The 17,370-nt window shown below is 38.5% G+C and overlaps 1 protein-coding gene across 2 annotated transcripts in view; it reads left to right on the top strand.

The window, feature by feature from the left end:
• The first annotated feature begins 219 nt into the window (after positions 1–219).
• Positions 220–17,370, top strand: part of PLEKHH2 (pleckstrin homology, MyTH4 and FERM domain containing H2) — a 121,786-nt gene continuing 104,635 nt past the window's right edge. For both annotated transcript variants that reach the window (XM_027865492.1, XM_027865491.1), the window contains exons 1-2: positions 220–312; positions 12,604–12,733. In XM_027865492.1, the coding sequence (XP_027721293.1) occupies positions 12,611–12,733 (123 nt within the window). In that variant the 5' untranslated portion in view covers positions 220–312; positions 12,604–12,610. The remainder of the gene's footprint in view (positions 313–12,603; positions 12,734–17,370) is intronic.

Here is a 17,370-nt window from a genome sequence, read left to right as displayed (position 1 = left end):
TTAGAAAGGGCTGGGAAATCCAGGCCACTAGATTGGGGGGCTTGGGACCACGGGTAGAAAGGGGGAGGTGGGGAAGGGTCGTCTTGGCCACGCCCCTCCGATGACGCAAAGGGACCGGCCCCAGTCTTTCATTGGCTTCCATGGGCGTCCGTCAGAGTGGTGGCAGCGACCCGCCCCCGCCTGACTCTCGGGGTGGGTGGGTTGGAGGAGAAGGGGGCGCGGACAGCCCCGGGAGCCCCGGGACCAGCGGCAGTCAGGGACCCTTCCGCAACCGCTGCCACTGCCTCAGCCGTCCCCAGAGCAGCAGCACAGGTAGGTCGGTGGCAAAGTCCGAGACTCCCTAACTTCTCCGCGCCGCCCTGGTTCACCAGTCTGGCCAGGAGAGTCCCCTCTCCAAGTTGGAGCGCCAGACAGTTCTCCTGGGAGACAGGCTGCAGCTCTACCATAGGCAGGGAAGGGGGTAGAGGGATAGGGGAACCCCCAGGAGGCCCTGGGCCAGAACATGAAATGGGACTCGGCCTCCGCTCCCGCCACCCCCATCCCTATCCTATTCTCACGCCGTGCCTTTATTTCCCCGATGCCCACCGGCCCAAAGGGGCACTGATCCGTGCGAGCGCGTCTTGGCTCTCGACCAAGGGGCTTGGCTCCTGGACTGCGATCGTCCCTTGCCATGCTTTCCTTGGTTGGTGAATTAAAATAATTTGACCTCAGTCCCTCCCTTCTCCTCCCCTGACCCGAAAGTGGGCACAAGGCGCTTTATGTAGCTAGGGGTCTCCTGCCTTACACGGACGTCCTGTGGCTTTTCCAACTCATGTGGGTGTGTGCGGGGATGGGGACTGGGGTGGCGGGAGAGGGGCCTTTGGGGACTGTCAGGTGACTGAGACTTTCCCAGAGGGAAGAGTTAGGCAAATTATACTTTTCATAGCAACCGTGTGCATTTTAAAAGTTCGCCCTTGCTTGTAAAGTTAACCACGCAGAACCAACCTAGCGCTTATGTCACTTTGTATTTCTTGTTCCACCCACTAAGATTTCAGGGGTAAAAATGTTAAAACTTTAAGAAAACATTAACTGACGCTGCTACAAACTGTGTAATTTTAAGGTTCCTAGCTCTCTTCCAATGATGAACTGTCAAATAAATGACAGTGCAAAATACTTTTCCCAGAAATACTATGAACGTTTAAAATGACAGTATTTTAACAGATCGAAAAAGAAACATCTATCTATACACACAAATATATAAAACAAAGGAGTAACCAAAAATATATTAAAAGAAAAATAAGTGTAATATTCTAGTCAATATCTTTGGTTAGTCCCTTCCCACCCCCACCCACTTCAAATTAAAACTGCGATAGGTGGTATGCTTAGGAAAGATTCTTTAAACTAGACAGTCAAAACGGACATCTCTTCTGTTTTAGGGGGGAAATAACACATTTGCTGGCTACACAGAGATCAGAGATACACAGACAGACTGCAAATTTAGACAAAGTGAACTTCAGCAGATGAACTCTCTATTTTTCTTTCCCTTTTCCTTTTGGGGAATTTGGGAGAGAAACAGGAAGTAGAGATTGAAAGAAAAAAAAATAATTCACTTCACAATTGTAAACAATTTATTTTATGTCAGTAAATATTTCAAAAGGTCCCTGGGGATGTTTGGAAAATCTGAAGCTAAGTAGTGTCAATCACTGGCATTCCACTGTAAAGTTATTTTCAAATTTAAAATGTTTTAAACTATTTATATAGCAACTGGTCACAGCAGTTACAGTTGGGCAGTTAAGTATAGTAATGGAGATGAGAAAGAAGAGGACTATCATTCAATCTTGACTCCTTATGATTATTCACTAGAGCTATAATAGCGGCAGCTAGGTGACCTAGTGAATAGTGTGGGGCCTGAAGTCAGGAAGACTTATCTTCCTGAGTTCAAATCTGGCCTCAGATACTTACTAGCTGTGTGACCCAGGGCAAGTCACTTCATCCTGTTTGCCTCAGTTTTCTCATCTGTAAAATGAGCTAGAGTAGGAAATGGCAAACCAAGAAAATCCCAAATGGGGTCATGAAAAGTCAGACATGACTGAACAAAGAAAGAGCTGTAATGATCTTTACATTGTAGGTACTCTGTAACTAATCAACCAGTATAATAACATTTGGACAAATAATGGTGAAATCAGGTGTCCAACCTGCCATATTGCCTATGGTTACAATTGGATGGCTATCCACCCAATTTTTTAAATGTTGAAATATTGGTAATCAACCACTCCTGTCCTCAGCATGTCATAATCTAGCAAAGGCAGACTTTTTTATTTTTTCAATTGGTGTGTGCTTGTGTTCCAATATACACAGCCCCAGAGTTGTCAAGTCATAATCTGCCAAGACGTTGTATGTTTTAATTAAAATTGACCCCAAATGGAAAGAGAATGTTCCTTATCATTTTTAAATAAATATTCTCCTCTTCCTCCTGACATAACTACAAATTGTCTCATGTCTTCTTCCACCAAGTCTTTTCATCTCCGCCTGGCTTCCTTTCAGCCTCAGCTAAAATCCCACAATCTGCAAGAAGCGCTGCCTGATTCCCTCAATCATTGGCTTTAATTTATCCCGCACATATCTTGTTTACCAATAGTTGTTTTTATTTCATTATTATTTTTATTTTATTATTATTCCCATCAGACTGGGAGTTCCTTGAGAGCAGGGATTAGCTTTTACTCATTCTCTGTATCCCCAACACTTAACACAATGTTATTAATAAGTTAATAAATATCTGTTAACTTACTGGTAGTCAGCAGAATTCAACCATATGATAATGCCCTATATGCCTGAAATTTAGTTTGGTTTCCCATCATTACTCATGGATGGGAAATTTTTTTTTCTTATCTTCCTTGAATCCTAAAGTAGTTTAAAATAAATTATTTGAAAATTTTCAAAATTGCTTATTTTTAATTTTAAGTTAAAATTAGCATATTAGCAAACATGTTTTTTGGGGAAAGCACTGAGGAAAGGAGATCAGTTATATACACAAGCATTATTCAAAAAATTGTGAGGAACTAAGTGCTATGAGTGTTCAGGGGAAGATGAGATCACTTCTGGCTGGGCAGACCAGAGAAAGATTCATGAAATAGATGGCCTTTGAACTGGTCTTTAAAGGATGGGTAGGATTTTCAACAGGAGAAGATAAAAACGGAGGAGAGGCCCTTTTGAGCTTAATGAAAGATATGAGCAAAGGAGCAGGAGCAGGAGCAGGAAATTGTAGACCATGTTAGGGAATGGCAGGTTGTCTAGTGGAGTGATATGTTAATATAATAAGAGTTAAGGCTCAAAGAGTAAGCACAGTCTAGCTCAAAGAGGTCCTTGCATGCTAGGCTGAAGATCATAGGATCATAGGCTAGACATGGAAGGGAATTTAGATACCATTAAGTCCAACCCCTTCATTTTACAGATGAGGAAACCAAGGCAGAGAGTTTAAATGACTTGCTCCAGATCAAACCGGTAGTAAATGTCTGAGGCAGGACTGAATTCCAGGTTTCCTAATTCCAAGCCTAGCACTCTGTCCACCACCACCTAGCTAGAGTTGAAACTATTCCATAAACAATGGGGAACTATTAAAATTCTTTGAGTAGGAGAGTAGTGTGATCACAGCTGTTCAGGAATATTAATTTCATAGTGCTTTGTAAGATAGATTAGCTGAAGTTGGGGAGATGCTTGAGATGAAGAAACAAGAAGCCATTACAATTTTCTAAGCAAGTGGTAATGAGGGTCTGCACTAAGGTGGTAACAACAGGAATAGAAAATAGAAAGGAGGCAGGTGTGAGAGAAGTTGCCGAAGAAGACTTTAGCAAATGATTAAAGTATCAGGAGCAAGGCCTTGTGGGTTTAGTGGACTGCTAAATACATGAGTCAGCAGTGCGATAGCCAAAAAAGTGATGTGAGCTGAGCCTGCATTAAGAGAAGCACAGGGTTCCTGACTGGGAAGGAGGATAGTCACTGAAAAGTGATTAGAATAGAACGGGTAGAATTTGCAGAGGGGCAGGTCTTGGCTCCGTGCACTTCGTGACACTTAGAAAAGTCCTAGAGGGGAATGAGCCCTTGGGAAGTTGGGTGTTTGGCCTCTCTGGAGGTATTCAGGCAAAGACTGGATGACTTCTTGTTAGATGTTACAGAAGGGACTTGTCAGGTATAGGTTCGACTACCTGGTCTCTGAGATGCCTCCTAACTATGAAGTTCTGTGGTTTTGTGAAAAAAAAAAAACTTGACGGTTTCAGGTATGAGTGATTAGGAAAAAGGTGGATGTTATTAACAGAAATAGAGGAGGCAAGGGAGAGAAGCCGGCTTTTCTCTCTTTTTTTTCTTTTTTTCTTTTTTCTTTTTTTGAGGAAGAAGGCAATGATTTGTATTTTGAACATTCCTTAGAGGGATGAGCAAGTAAAGTGATCTAGAAATGAGGGTCTGGAGTTCACCAGAGAGGTCAGGGACAAAAATTTGAAAGCTTTCTGACCAAAGTCTGTGATTGGAGTTATAGGAGTGGAGATTGTCAAGGGAAAGAGAGTATATAGAGAAAAAAGGGAGAAGGAGTAAACTTTGGTGGAAACTCTTACAATTAGGGGTTGAGAAAAGAAAAGGGAACAAATAAAATTTAATAAAACAAATATAACATCACAGATGACAAAGGTGAAAAAAAAATCAATTCAATCCCATAAGCATTTATTTGGCAACTACTGTGTGCCAAAAAGTGGGGATACAAAGACAAAAATGAAGAGTCCCTACCTTCAAGGAGCTTATACTCTATGGAGCATAACACATTCACAGCTGAGTAAATTCATATATATGATATATAATATAATATAATATGATATATGATATACAAAATAATTTCAGGTGAGCAAGGATAGGACAAACAACTGGTGAGATTGGGAAAGGGCTCATTTGGAGATAGGATGGGAGCTGAGCTTTGAATAAATCTTGGCATTCTAAGAAGTAAATGTGAAGAGGAAGAGCATACCAGGCAAGGGGGCACCTTGTGCAAAGAAGCCCAAAGGCAGTAGACAGAGAAGGAATGTCGTGTATGGGGAACGGCAATGGGCCGAGTTGACTTTAATGTAGAGTTCAGAGTACTTGAGGGGGAATAATGGAAAGTAGGTCTAGAAAAATAGTTTGGGGCCAGATTGTGAATAGCTTTAAATGTCAAGGCAATAAGGAGGCACTGATGCATTTTGAGCCCAGGAATGACATAGTTAGACATGTGCTTTGCAAATATATATTAGGCAGCTATGTGGTGGATGGATTGGATGGTGAAGAAAATGGAGGGAGAACATTTAGATGGCTATAGCAGTAGTCCCAGGATTGACAAGGGGTTGAATTAGGGATGATGACTGTGAGTGGAGTGAAGGATTTGGAAAGATGTCTAGTTAAAAGCAGTAAGTTGACAACTGATTGGATATGTGGATTTAGGGAATGAGAAGATTTTATATAACAGATTCCAAACCTGGTTGACTAGAAAGGTGCCCTCCACAGAAATAAAGAAGTTAGGGGTGGGTTTAGAGGGAAAGATAATCAATTCTATTTTAGACATGCCAGTTTTAAGATACTTATGGGTTATCTAGGTAGAGAACCCCATAGAACGTTGGTGATGTGGGACTGGAGTTCAGAAGAGTTATGAAGACTAGATATATAGAATCAAGCATTATCTGTATAAAGAGGATCCTTAAACCCATAGAAGTTAGTGAGATCCTGGAGAAACAGAGAGGGAAAAGAAGAGGGCCTCAGATAGAACCCCTTCGTGCACCAATGCTTAGGGGACAGAATGTGGATGACAATCCCACAAAGTAGATTGATGAGAAGCAGTCAGACAGATAAGAGGGGAACTAGGAAGAGCATTGTCACAAAAACCCAAGAAGGAGAGACCATACAGAAATGAAATCAACATGAAGTCAACAAAGCATTTATTAAATGCTTTACTATGTGCCAGGCACTATGTTAAGTATACAAATAAATGCAGAAACAGTCCGTGCCCTCAAGGAACAAACATTCTAGTGGAGGAAACAACATGTAACTATATACATACCAGATCTATAGAGATATATATATATAATATATGTATGTATAGATATAATACACACATGTGTGTACATATATGTGTGTGTGTGTGTGTGTGTTATATATATATATATGTATATATATATATACAGAGAGAGAGAGAGAGAGAGAGAGAATGTAAATGAATTAAAGATAATCTCAGAGGGAAGGGACTGCATCCAGGGAGACTAGGTAAGGTCTCTCGTAGAAAGTGGGATTTGAGTTAAGATTTGAAGGAAGCCAGAGAAGCCAAGAAGAAGTAAAAGTGAGTAGGGAGGTCATTCCAGGAATAGAGGGCAGTTAGTGAAGAGAACTAGTGTCTTGAGATGAAGCAATGTGTGGTAGGAAGAGCAAGTAAGCCAGTGTTTTGGCGTCATAAAATATATGAAAGGGAGTAAAGTACAAGAAGACTGAAGTAGGAAGGGTCTAAGTTATGCAGGACTTTAACAGCCAAACAGTGGATTTTATATTTTATCCTATTGGTAACTGGTAGCCATTGGAGTTTACTGAATAAAAGGGTGATGTGGGCAGACCTGAACTTTAAGAAGATTCCTTTGGCAGCTGAAGGAGGAAGGAAAGGAAGGAAGCATTTGTGGAACACCTACTATGTGCTAGCCACTGTGCTAAGCACTTTACAAATATTATTTCAGCTGAATGGAGAATGGATTGGAATTTGGAGAGGCTCAAGGCAGGGAGACCAATCAAAAGACTATTGCAGTAGTCCAGGTGTGAGATAATGAGGGCCTGCATGAGGATGGTGAAGAGGGCATATACAACAGATGTCCTGAAAGTAGAACGGACATTGGATATGGTGGGGATGGGGCAGTGAGTGAGAGTGGGGAATTGAGTGTGACACCTATGTGATGAGTCTGGGTGACTAGGGAAATGGCAGTGTCCCCAACAGCAACAGGGAAGCTAGGAAGAAGGGAGGGTTTAGAGGCAAAGATAATGACTTCAGTTTTAGACGTATTCAATTTAAGATATCTATGGAATGATGCATTACAGATGTCCAATGCATAGTAGTAGATGCAAGACTGGAGGAGGAAGAGGTGCACATCAGGGACAAACACTGTAGGGAAGCTAAGAAGGATGAGGACTGAGAAATAGTCATGGAGATAGTGAGAAATCCTGCAGTGACATTGGAAAGCAGTCTAGTTTCATTCTAGATTGTAAGCAATTAAGAAGTGAGTGAGAGGTGAGGAAGTGGGGCCAACCAGTGTAGGCAGCTTATTCTAAGAATTTGGCTCCCAAAGGGTGAAATGTAACATGATTGCTTGAGAGAGTGGCAGGGCCAAGAGAATGTTTTGTTTGTTTTATTTTTGGAGGGGGGCGGGGAGCAGTAGAGAAGGAGCTAGTGGATAAAGCGAAATTGAAGATTAGGAAGAAGAGGGCATATCAAAGAGGCAAGCTCTAAGTATAGTTTGGGAAGGGTAGGATCATGAACACGAGAAGCAGAGTTGGCCTTGGGGAGCAGCATGCTTAACAATTCTTATGGGATCAAAGCAAAGGAAAAAGAGAATGGAAGTATCAGATGGAGGGGGGTGGTGCTAAATATGTCAGCAGATCTTCTGTCACCTTAATGTAGACAGTCAATCAACAGCAAGTATTTATGCAGACCGACTGCTAATGGGCAGGTAAACCCAACAGCTCCCAGAATGACAGTGCCTCTCAGACCACCAACCCTGCTACCAGCCATCATCAAGGGGAGCCACCCTTGTGTACATTCCACCTGTCACTGCCTTATTCTTCCTTTCTCCTCCACCCTTCCCCAGTAACCAAAGAAGACCCAGACAGGAAACTTCTCATACCAAAGCCCTTGGCATTTAATATGGTATTTAACCATAGAAATAAATATGGTTTTATCAATGGAAATGACATTAAAGAAAATACATTACAATCTGATTTTCTCTGTACCTTATGAACCACTGGGCCTTTTTATCTGGCTTGTAATTGAAACTTTCTATATGTGTAATCTTTCACCACTAGCAAAATAAGCTCCTTGAAAGCAGGGACTTGCTTAAAAAAAAAAAAAAAGAAATATATATACACACACATATATGCATATATACATATATTTACATATATACATATATGCATGTGTGTATATACATTACAGCATTGCATAATATATAATAATCATATATATTGATATTTAAATACAAAGTAATTTAGGAGGGAAGCCACTAGGTTTTGGAGAGATCAGAAATGGCTTCCAGTAAAAGGTGTTACTTGAGCTGCATTTTAAAGGAAGAAAGAGATCTAAGTTTATAAATGTATTTAGTCTCATCCTCATAGTTAAGTGACTTGGGTAAGATAAAAAGTATTGCATTTTCATTACCTTTTCTAAGCTTGATGGTTCAAGGTTAACAACAGAATTCCTCAAGCTAGCAGGGGAAAACTCCAGTATAGACAACCCCACTGAGTAAACGTGTAGCATTTATTAAAACTTCAATATAAACTAATTGTTTATTCTGATGTTATAATAACCATGAATAAATGACTTTTGAAATTGCATAACCGATTGGCACAATTATTGAACCAGAGAAAAATCCCCCAGTGTGAAAGAGACACTTCTTTTTGCCTAAAATCTAGAAGTGTGCTGTTATATTAAGTTGCCTGATTTAAGGCTTAAGTTTACCTGTTTTCCAAATTAATGAAAATGTTTCATCAATGCTCTCTTACCCTGCATGCTCTGGAGATAAGAAGAAGCAGAATAATTGGTAGATGAAGCAATAGATAATTGACTATGGCAATTGTATAATCTATACCTTAATGAGAGTTGGTTCTAATATGGATAATGGATAATAATATGGGAAAAGATCCGTGTTATGAATAAGATCTGGAAAAATGACTAGGAAAAGAATGGATAATAGGAAGGAATGGGGACCAGAAAGGGAGACCAAAAGAGGATAATATCCAATTATATATGCTATCATAATCATGTTCCCTTTAATTATGATGAGGTTTTAGATGTATTTTGGTGGGTCCATCGACAGATTCCTAATTTTATCTTCATGATTGTTGTAGAAATTCCCTTAATAATGGTGTAGTAGAAAGAATTCTAACTTGAGCCTGGTGACCAAGATTCCAATCCTAGTTCCCACACTTATGGTGTGACCATGGGAAAACCCTGTATCCTATATAATTTTCAATTTCCCCATCTTTAAGATTTGGATTGCAGTTAGTTGTACTACTTGCCTCTCAGAATTGTTGAGAGGAAGGCATTTTGTATACTTTAAAGCACTATACAGATTTGGATTGTTGCTATTGTTAATGATAATGCAGTAACAACCTTTGAGAAATGGTTCTTTGTGATATTTTATAAAAGAGCCTGTTAATTTATGTATTATTAAACACAGTGCATGGAACATAATAGACAATTAACAGATGCTTGTTGAATTAAATATTGCATGCTTATGTTATAGTATTAGGACTGATTTGTGCACAAGTGACATGCCAGGAAATCAGGTTTTTGTTGTTGTTAATGGGTCTTTGAGTGAATAATTAAAAGGAAAAATTAAAATGAAGATTAGTCAATAGAGTAAGCTGAGATTCTTTTAAGAATTTTATTATTTTTGATTCTGAACTTAATGAACATCAATAAAATAAAGAATTACATATTTGAAATAGAACAGAAAATTATGCATGAAAATGTGAATTTCTATTATAAAGAGTTTGATTTTTGTTTTACACATGTAATAAATTCATCGTGTGACTTTCAAAACTGTCCAGTTTATGTTTCCTTCTGGCCATCCTTTTGTTCTCTTCTCTGCATTTTAAAAGAAATGTTTTAATAAGCTTTTCTTTTCTTTTTGACAACTCTATTACTAACTTTTAAACTCCTTTTCCCTTAAAAAAGAACAAAAAACAAAATTCTATAACAAATATGCATGTTTATAACTTGTCATCTTTTCACTTTCTAGTCTTCTCACATCTTATTACCCCTCATGTACTCTGCAATTTAGTCATAAGTGTCATTCTTGCTGTTTCTCAAACAAAATGCTCCATCTCTGCTAACTTTCACTGACTGTCCCCCATGTCTAGATCTCTCTCCCTCCTTATTTCCACCTACTGGCTTACTTCAGGTCTCAGCTAAAATCCCACCTTCTGCAAGAAACCTTTTCTGATCGCCATTAATGCTAACATTAGTCTTTGCTCTGTTGGTTAATTCTAATTTATTCTGTATATATCTTATTTGTATGTAGGTGTTGGCATGTTATCTCCTTCATTAGACTATGAATTCCTTGTGAGCAGGCACTATTTTCTGTCTTTTTCTGTATCCTCAGTACTTAGTACAGTTCCTGGCACATAGGAGGTACTTAAATGCTTCTGAACTGATTGACTAGACAAGCAAAACAAATGCGCACATTGGCCATGTCAAATGTCGGACACGAATCTTTCATTCTGCCCTTTGAGTCCATCACCTTCCCGTTAGGACATAGGTAACATGTCATCGTCAGTCCTCTATAATCATGGCTAGTCATTGCATTGATCAAGGTTCTTGAGTCTTTCAAAGTTGTTTTTCTTTACTATGTTGTTGTGGTAGAAATTGGTTCTGTTCTGCAGAACCAATTTTTTTCTTCTGCATCAATTCATAGAAGTCTTCCCAGATTTCTCCATCATTTCTTATCATATACCATAATTTGTTCAACCATTCCCCAATTGATGGGTATCCCTTCAATTCCAATTATTTATCACTCCAAAAAGAGTTACTATAAATATTTTATATCTTTGGGTCCTTTTTCTCTGATCTCTTTGGGCTATAGGCTTATTAGTTATATTGCTAGGTCAAAGGATATGAACAGGTTAGTGACTTTGGGAGCATAATTACAAATGGCTTTCCAAGACGGCTGGACCAGTCCACGGCTCTCCTAACAGAACATTAGTGTGTCTGTTTTTGCATAGCTCCTCCAACGGTGGTCATTTTTCCTTATTGTCATCTTTGCCAAGGCATTAGGTCAAACTTCAGAGTGGTTTCAATTTGTGTCTCTCTAATTATTAATAATTTGGAGTATTTTCATATGATTATAGATATCTTTAATTTCTTCCTTTTGAGAACTACTTGTTCATAGCTTTTGGTCATTTATCCTTTGGGTAGTGGGTAAGCTTTGTTGAACAACAGTATTGGGAGTATAAAAGTGGCGAAGAACATGAGGGATAGAAATTTTTTTTAAAAAGGTTATTTTTCCACTATTTTTCTCTGTAAGCATATAGGATATTATATTTCCAACTAAAATTATACCTTAAGGCTCTAAAATATTTGATCTTGTGTTTTGGACTTCTTGATGGGCCTAGGTTCTTCAAGGAATTATGCTCTTCATATTTATTCTTATCAATTTAAAGTTAGTACTGTGTATGAATATAATTTACATTTCCATAATAATAAAAGCTCCTGTTTCTATAGCATTGTAAAGTTTATAAAATGCTTTCTTAGCACATTGAGGCAGGTAGTGCAAGTATAATTATCCGCAATTTAATAGAAGGGCAAACCTGTCCATGGCAACCTATAGCTGCTTTCTTCATAAAAATAAATTGATATTATATAACTGGTTTTTTCTGTTTTTTTTTTATACCCAGCACCTAACACAGAGCAGGGTATATAGTAGGCACTTAATATTCAACCAAATGAAATTTGAAAAAAAGAAACATTTTAAAGAATTGTTTCTGACTCTGATGCTCTGGAGGAGTATAAGGCTACCCTAAAAATCAAGTAATAATTTTGTGTATTTGATCAGTTGTGTCTGATGGGCTTTCATGGCAAAGATACTGGAGTGGTTTGCCATTTCTTTCTCCAGTAGATTAGGCCAACAGAAGTTAAGTAACTTGCCCAGGGTCACACAGCTACTGAGGGTCAGGCAGTTAGATGGCGCAGTGGATAGAGTGCAGAGCCTGGAGTCAGGAAGACTCCTCTTCCTGAGTTCAAATCTGGCCTTATTAGCTGTGTGTCCCTGGGCAGGTTGCTTCACCCTGTTTGCCTCAGTTTCCTCATCTGTCAAATGAGCTAGAGAAGTAAATGGCAAACCACTCCAGTACTTCGCCAAGAAAACCTCAAATGGGGTTATAAAAAGTTGGACATGATTGAACTAGAACAACATGATGTAGATAAATAAGGCGTTCTTTCCATTTTGTAATGGGGAGACTGAGACCCAGTAATGTTAAGTGATTTGGCCAAGATCACCAAAACAGTGTTGGAGCTAGGGCTGAAACTGGAATCTTTTCCACTCATTTCTCTTTGAACACAGTCAGTTGTAAAATATGTCTCAGCACTCAAAACCTTAATGTTTTAATTCATCAAATGACCCAGTATCTCATTATATAATGGCTAGAATTATATATATATATATATATATATATATACACACACACACACATATATGTATGTATATTGCATAAGTCTATCTGTTAAGACAATACTTTCACTTATTGAATGTCAGTTGATTACCTGGGGAGTAAAACTTCTGTAATGACTAGATACTGAAACAATTTTTCCTGAATCCTAAAAGGTGTTTACTGTCTATCTGAATCCTCTTTCCTTTCTAGAATAAATATGGCAGAACTTTTGGAGCCAGAAGGAAGCGTAGATTGGAAGGAAAGATGTATAACCTTGGAATCCCAACTCATGAAATTTAGACTCCAGGCAAGCAAGATCAGAGAGCTTTTAGCAGAGAAGGTAAGTTTTTCCACCCTGCCTTAAAATATCTATTTAAATATAGAACTGAAGTAATTTGTCTTTTTCAAATCCAAATTCAACTGATAAAAAGACAAGTCTGACCATATTATTCCCCCTATTCATTAAACTCCAGTGACTGCTTATTGCTTTTACATGGAAGAATTATATTAAACCTGACATAATTACCTTATACTGATATGGAATAGTGATCAGAAGATATTATAGCCAACTTCTCCATCTTTACTACTTAATATAATATTAGAAAGTAACATTTCTATACATAGTGCTTTAAGGTTTGCAAAGAACCTTTCAGTCATTATCTGATTTGATTCTGGAAACAACTCTTTGGTGTTGTCATGATGACAATCATAACGAGTTTATAGACTTTTTCTTAATTGTCAGCACTTCAAGGCCTGTTGAGATGACTCAAGCCGTATTAGGCCTGTATAACAAAAATTTGGCACTTTTACACTCTACGATCTTGCCCCATCCTACCTTTCCAACCTTAGTACATGTTACTTTCCTTCATATGTTGCACAATGAAGCCATACTGGCTTTCTTGTCTTTACTCACACGCAGCTGTCTCTGGGCCTTTTCACAAGCTGAGACCCATTTAGAAAACGCACTCCTTCACCTATACCTCCTGCTGCCTGAATAATGTATGACTCAGCCCAGGAACCACCTTCTATAAGAAGCTTTTCCTGGCTCCTCTTAGATATTTGTAATCCTCTATCCAGACCTCCTGTCACCCCATTACCTTTTATCTCCTTGGTATGTGTTTTGTAGCTACATATGAACATGTTTTCCCTTGCTTCTTCTTTTAGAATATAAGCTTTATGATGGCAGGAACTATTTTGCCTTTTTTTGTGGGGGGAAGAGGAGTGTCTTAACTTACCTGGTACCTAGTACAGAACCTAGCACATGGTAGGTGCTTAGTAAATGCTTGATTGACAAACTAATATTCTAATTATTCTATTATTAGTAGTAGTAGTATTTTATACTAAAATTCTAATTATTCAGGTTAAGCTTTTTTAAATAATAAAAATAACTGATACCTGTCAGTTCTTTAAATATTTGGCATGTTATTTCTCAAGGTTTAGAGTATTAAGATGAAAAACATGTCTTTGTAATTACAAGTAGAATATATATGAATTGAAAGCAGATAATGAATGATTAGTGGATGGTAAAATAGATACTCTGATTTTAGCAAGATGAATGTTTTTGGTTTGACAGATTTTGGATTACTTAAATATTTTGGAAAATAAGGTCAAAGTGGTTTTAGAATAAAGTAACCTGACAGAGAGGCAGCTAGATGGCTCAATGGATAGAGTGCGGGGCCTGGAGTCAGGAAGACCTGAGTTCAAATTTGGCCTCAGATACTTGCTAGCTGTGTGACCCTAGGCAAGTCACTTAACCCTGTTTGCCTTAGTTTCCTCATCTGTAAAGTGAGCTGGAGAAGAAAATGGCAAACCACTCCAGTATCTTTGCCAAGAAAACCCCACATGGAGTTACAAAAGAGATGACTGAACAAATATACAAAATTATTAGTTGATGAGGCCGCTAGAGCACTGGGCCTGGAGTCAGGAAGACTCATCTTCCTGAGTTCAAATCTGGCCTCGGACACTTCCTGGCTGTGTGACCCTGGGCAAGTCACTTAACCCTGTTTGCCTCAGTTTCCTCATCAGTAAAATGAGTTAGAGAAGGAAATAGCAAACCACTCCAGTATCTTTGCCAAGAAAACCTCAAATGGGGTCACAAAGAGTCAGACACGGCTAAAAAACTCAACAAAAACTACAACCCCTGACAGAGAATGTTTTTCATCTGTTTTAGAATTGATGTAGAATCTTAGCATCTATCAGTGATATATGTGTGTAAGAGTTAACTCTATAGTAGTTATACTTATTACCAAAATGGCAGTGAGGTAGCACAGGGAGTAGAGTGCTGAGTCTGGAGTCAGGAAGTCCTGAATTCAAGCACTTACCAGCTACATGACCCTGGGCAATTCATTTAACTGCTCTCTGCCTCAGTTTCATCAGCTGTAAAATGGGGACAAAGTAGGTTTTCTATAAGTGCTTATTCCCTTCCATACTGTTATTTTCCTATTAACTAAAACCAGATTTAGTACAATGAGTTTCTACTGAAAGCCCTACCCAGGCATCACAGTGTTCATTTTATGGTGGGAATTTTCTGCAAAATCAATGTTTGAAATTCATGAAAGAATCATATTAAATCTGATATAATTACCTTATACTGATATGGAAAAGTGATCAAAGGAGCTTATAGCCAATTTCTGAATCTTTACTACTTAATATAATGTTAATAACTAACATTTCTATACATAGTACTTTAAGGTTTGCAAAGAACTTTACAGTCATTATCGGATTTGATTCTTAAAACAATCCTGTGGTGTTGTTGCATAACAAGTTTATAGACTGTTTCTTCATTGTCAGCACTTCTAGGTCCTGTTGAGATGGGTCAAGCCATATTAGGCCTGTATAACAAAAAAGACATCAAGTCCCATTCCAACTGCTGGCCAAGAGCTTGTTTCTCTGCCATTAATTTGAACCCATGAAAGTAAGGATTTTGAGGCCTATTAAGATGGTACTCAGCTTAAATGTCAGTAGTGGCCTATAACTTTATGTTTTCCATTTTGTAGCTGGAAAAACTAATGTTACATCACTTATCTTGGGGCAAATAGTAACCAGATGTTGGTGACATATTTTTAAAAAATAAATCTCCAGTTTCAGATTATTATCTTATTATCTACCTCTTTGTGATTAAAATAAGCATCTCATCCCTTTCTCTTTCTCTACCTCTTCTCCCCACCCAACCCCCTCACAACTCATGTGATACCTCCACCATGTAGCCTGGATCCATGAAGCCAAAACTGTTGTCCTCCTTCTCAAATGTTCCTAGATGGTTCTTTTGTTCCTATCATGCTTATATACTTCCTCTTAGGTTCCTCTATACATGTTATATACTTCCTTTTAGACTATAAGCTCCTTGAGGGCAGGCAAGAACTGCATAATTTTTCATATTTATTTACCCAACTATTTGCACAATGTCTTGTATCCAGTACCTGTTTTACCAATAAATATCTATTGAATTGAAATTAATTATAATTTGAAACTTCTACTTTTATGAATGATGTAAGTATTCCCTTCACTGATGAAGATTAGAATCCACCGGAGACTGAACTCTCCTTGGTGGGACTCTTGTCCATCTCTTCCCACCATTCTGCCTTGTACAAGGAGGGGCTGGCAGTGAGAGAGATGGTGGAAGTAGAATTGACAGAGTCTGGAAACTGATTGAATGTGGAGGGTGAGAGAGAGGGAAGAGTCAAATGTCTTAAGCCCAGGGAACTGGATGGATGGTGGTGCCGTCAGTAGATGTAGGAAAGTTGGAAGGGGTAGTAGCAGGTCTAGTAGGGGAAGATAAATTCCATTTTTAACATAATGAAATTGATGTCCTGGGATAACATATAGGTTGAGAGGTCAAACAGGCAACTTGAGATGCAACACGAGGTAGGGGAAAAGATTGGGGCTGGAGGGAAAGATTTGAAACTTAACTTGTGTAGAGGTGATAATTGAGCCCAAAGGAGAGAATACAGAGAGAGAAGTAACTGGAGATGGAGACGTTGAGAGTCAGAAAGATCATGGTGAACCAGCAAAGAACAAGAAGCCATAGACAGGTACTAGGAGATTTTTTTTCCCTCCTAAGGAGACCTGTAATTCATCTGTGTGGAAGCTCAGAGGGCAGACCTTGCTCTCCCAGTGCAGATCAGCACCTTCTCTGTAACTTATAGTCTTAGATCGTTTCATGGGGCACTGAGAAATGAAGCATCTTGTTAAAGATCACACAGCTAATATCAAAGGCAGCACGTGAAACCTGGTCTTCTTGATCTGAAGACAAGCTCTCTATCCGCTACACCATGCTAGAGGAAATACAAGACAAATATCATTCAAATTATGTAGGAAATTGAGTTTACCTACTACCTGGCTTGTATATGACTAAAGGAAAGTATACTCTTTTTTACTATAGTAACTAAAACTAGAGGCAGCATGGCATAGTGGTTAGAGATCTTGTCTAGGAGTCAGGAAGACCTGGGTTCAAATTCTACCTCTGACACAAAATGGCTATGTGCCCCTGGGCTAGAGACTTAAAATCTGAGTGCCCCATGTAACTGATCTGTGTTCGTACAAGGGATTTCTTCATTTGGAATTTCCTACACTAATGAAATCACAAGTTTAGGGGAAAACACAACACTCCAGAACTACATAAATTAATTTTTATTACTAATCATTAAGTAATCAGATAGTTCAGTGTTAAACTTTATCCAAGAACTAGTAATGGGAGCAATGTAAAACAAATATTTCCCCATTTCCATGACCTTATTCTGTTGACAGATTTAAGAACTGGAATTATTCATGTGTATTTTGTATATTGGAAACTAGATAATTTTGCCATGTTACTCATGATTTCCTAGTAAATAATAATACTTCCAAAATGAGAATATGGCTTTACACAATATTTTCCATCAAACATACTCCATTCCAAGATCATATTTTTCTATAATTGTCTTCTTTGCTTATTGACTCTTTGCTGTCCACTCACTCACTCCCCCATCCATGTTCCTA

This window comes from Vombatus ursinus, unplaced genomic scaffold (genome assembly GCF_900497805.2).
Source record: "Vombatus ursinus unplaced genomic scaffold, bare-nosed wombat genome assembly UNPS02014778.1, whole genome shotgun sequence".
Taxonomy (NCBI): domain Eukaryota; kingdom Metazoa; phylum Chordata; class Mammalia; order Diprotodontia; family Vombatidae; genus Vombatus; species Vombatus ursinus.
Note: the sequence above shows the minus strand (reverse complement) of the source record. Positions and strands in the feature narration are given on the sequence as shown.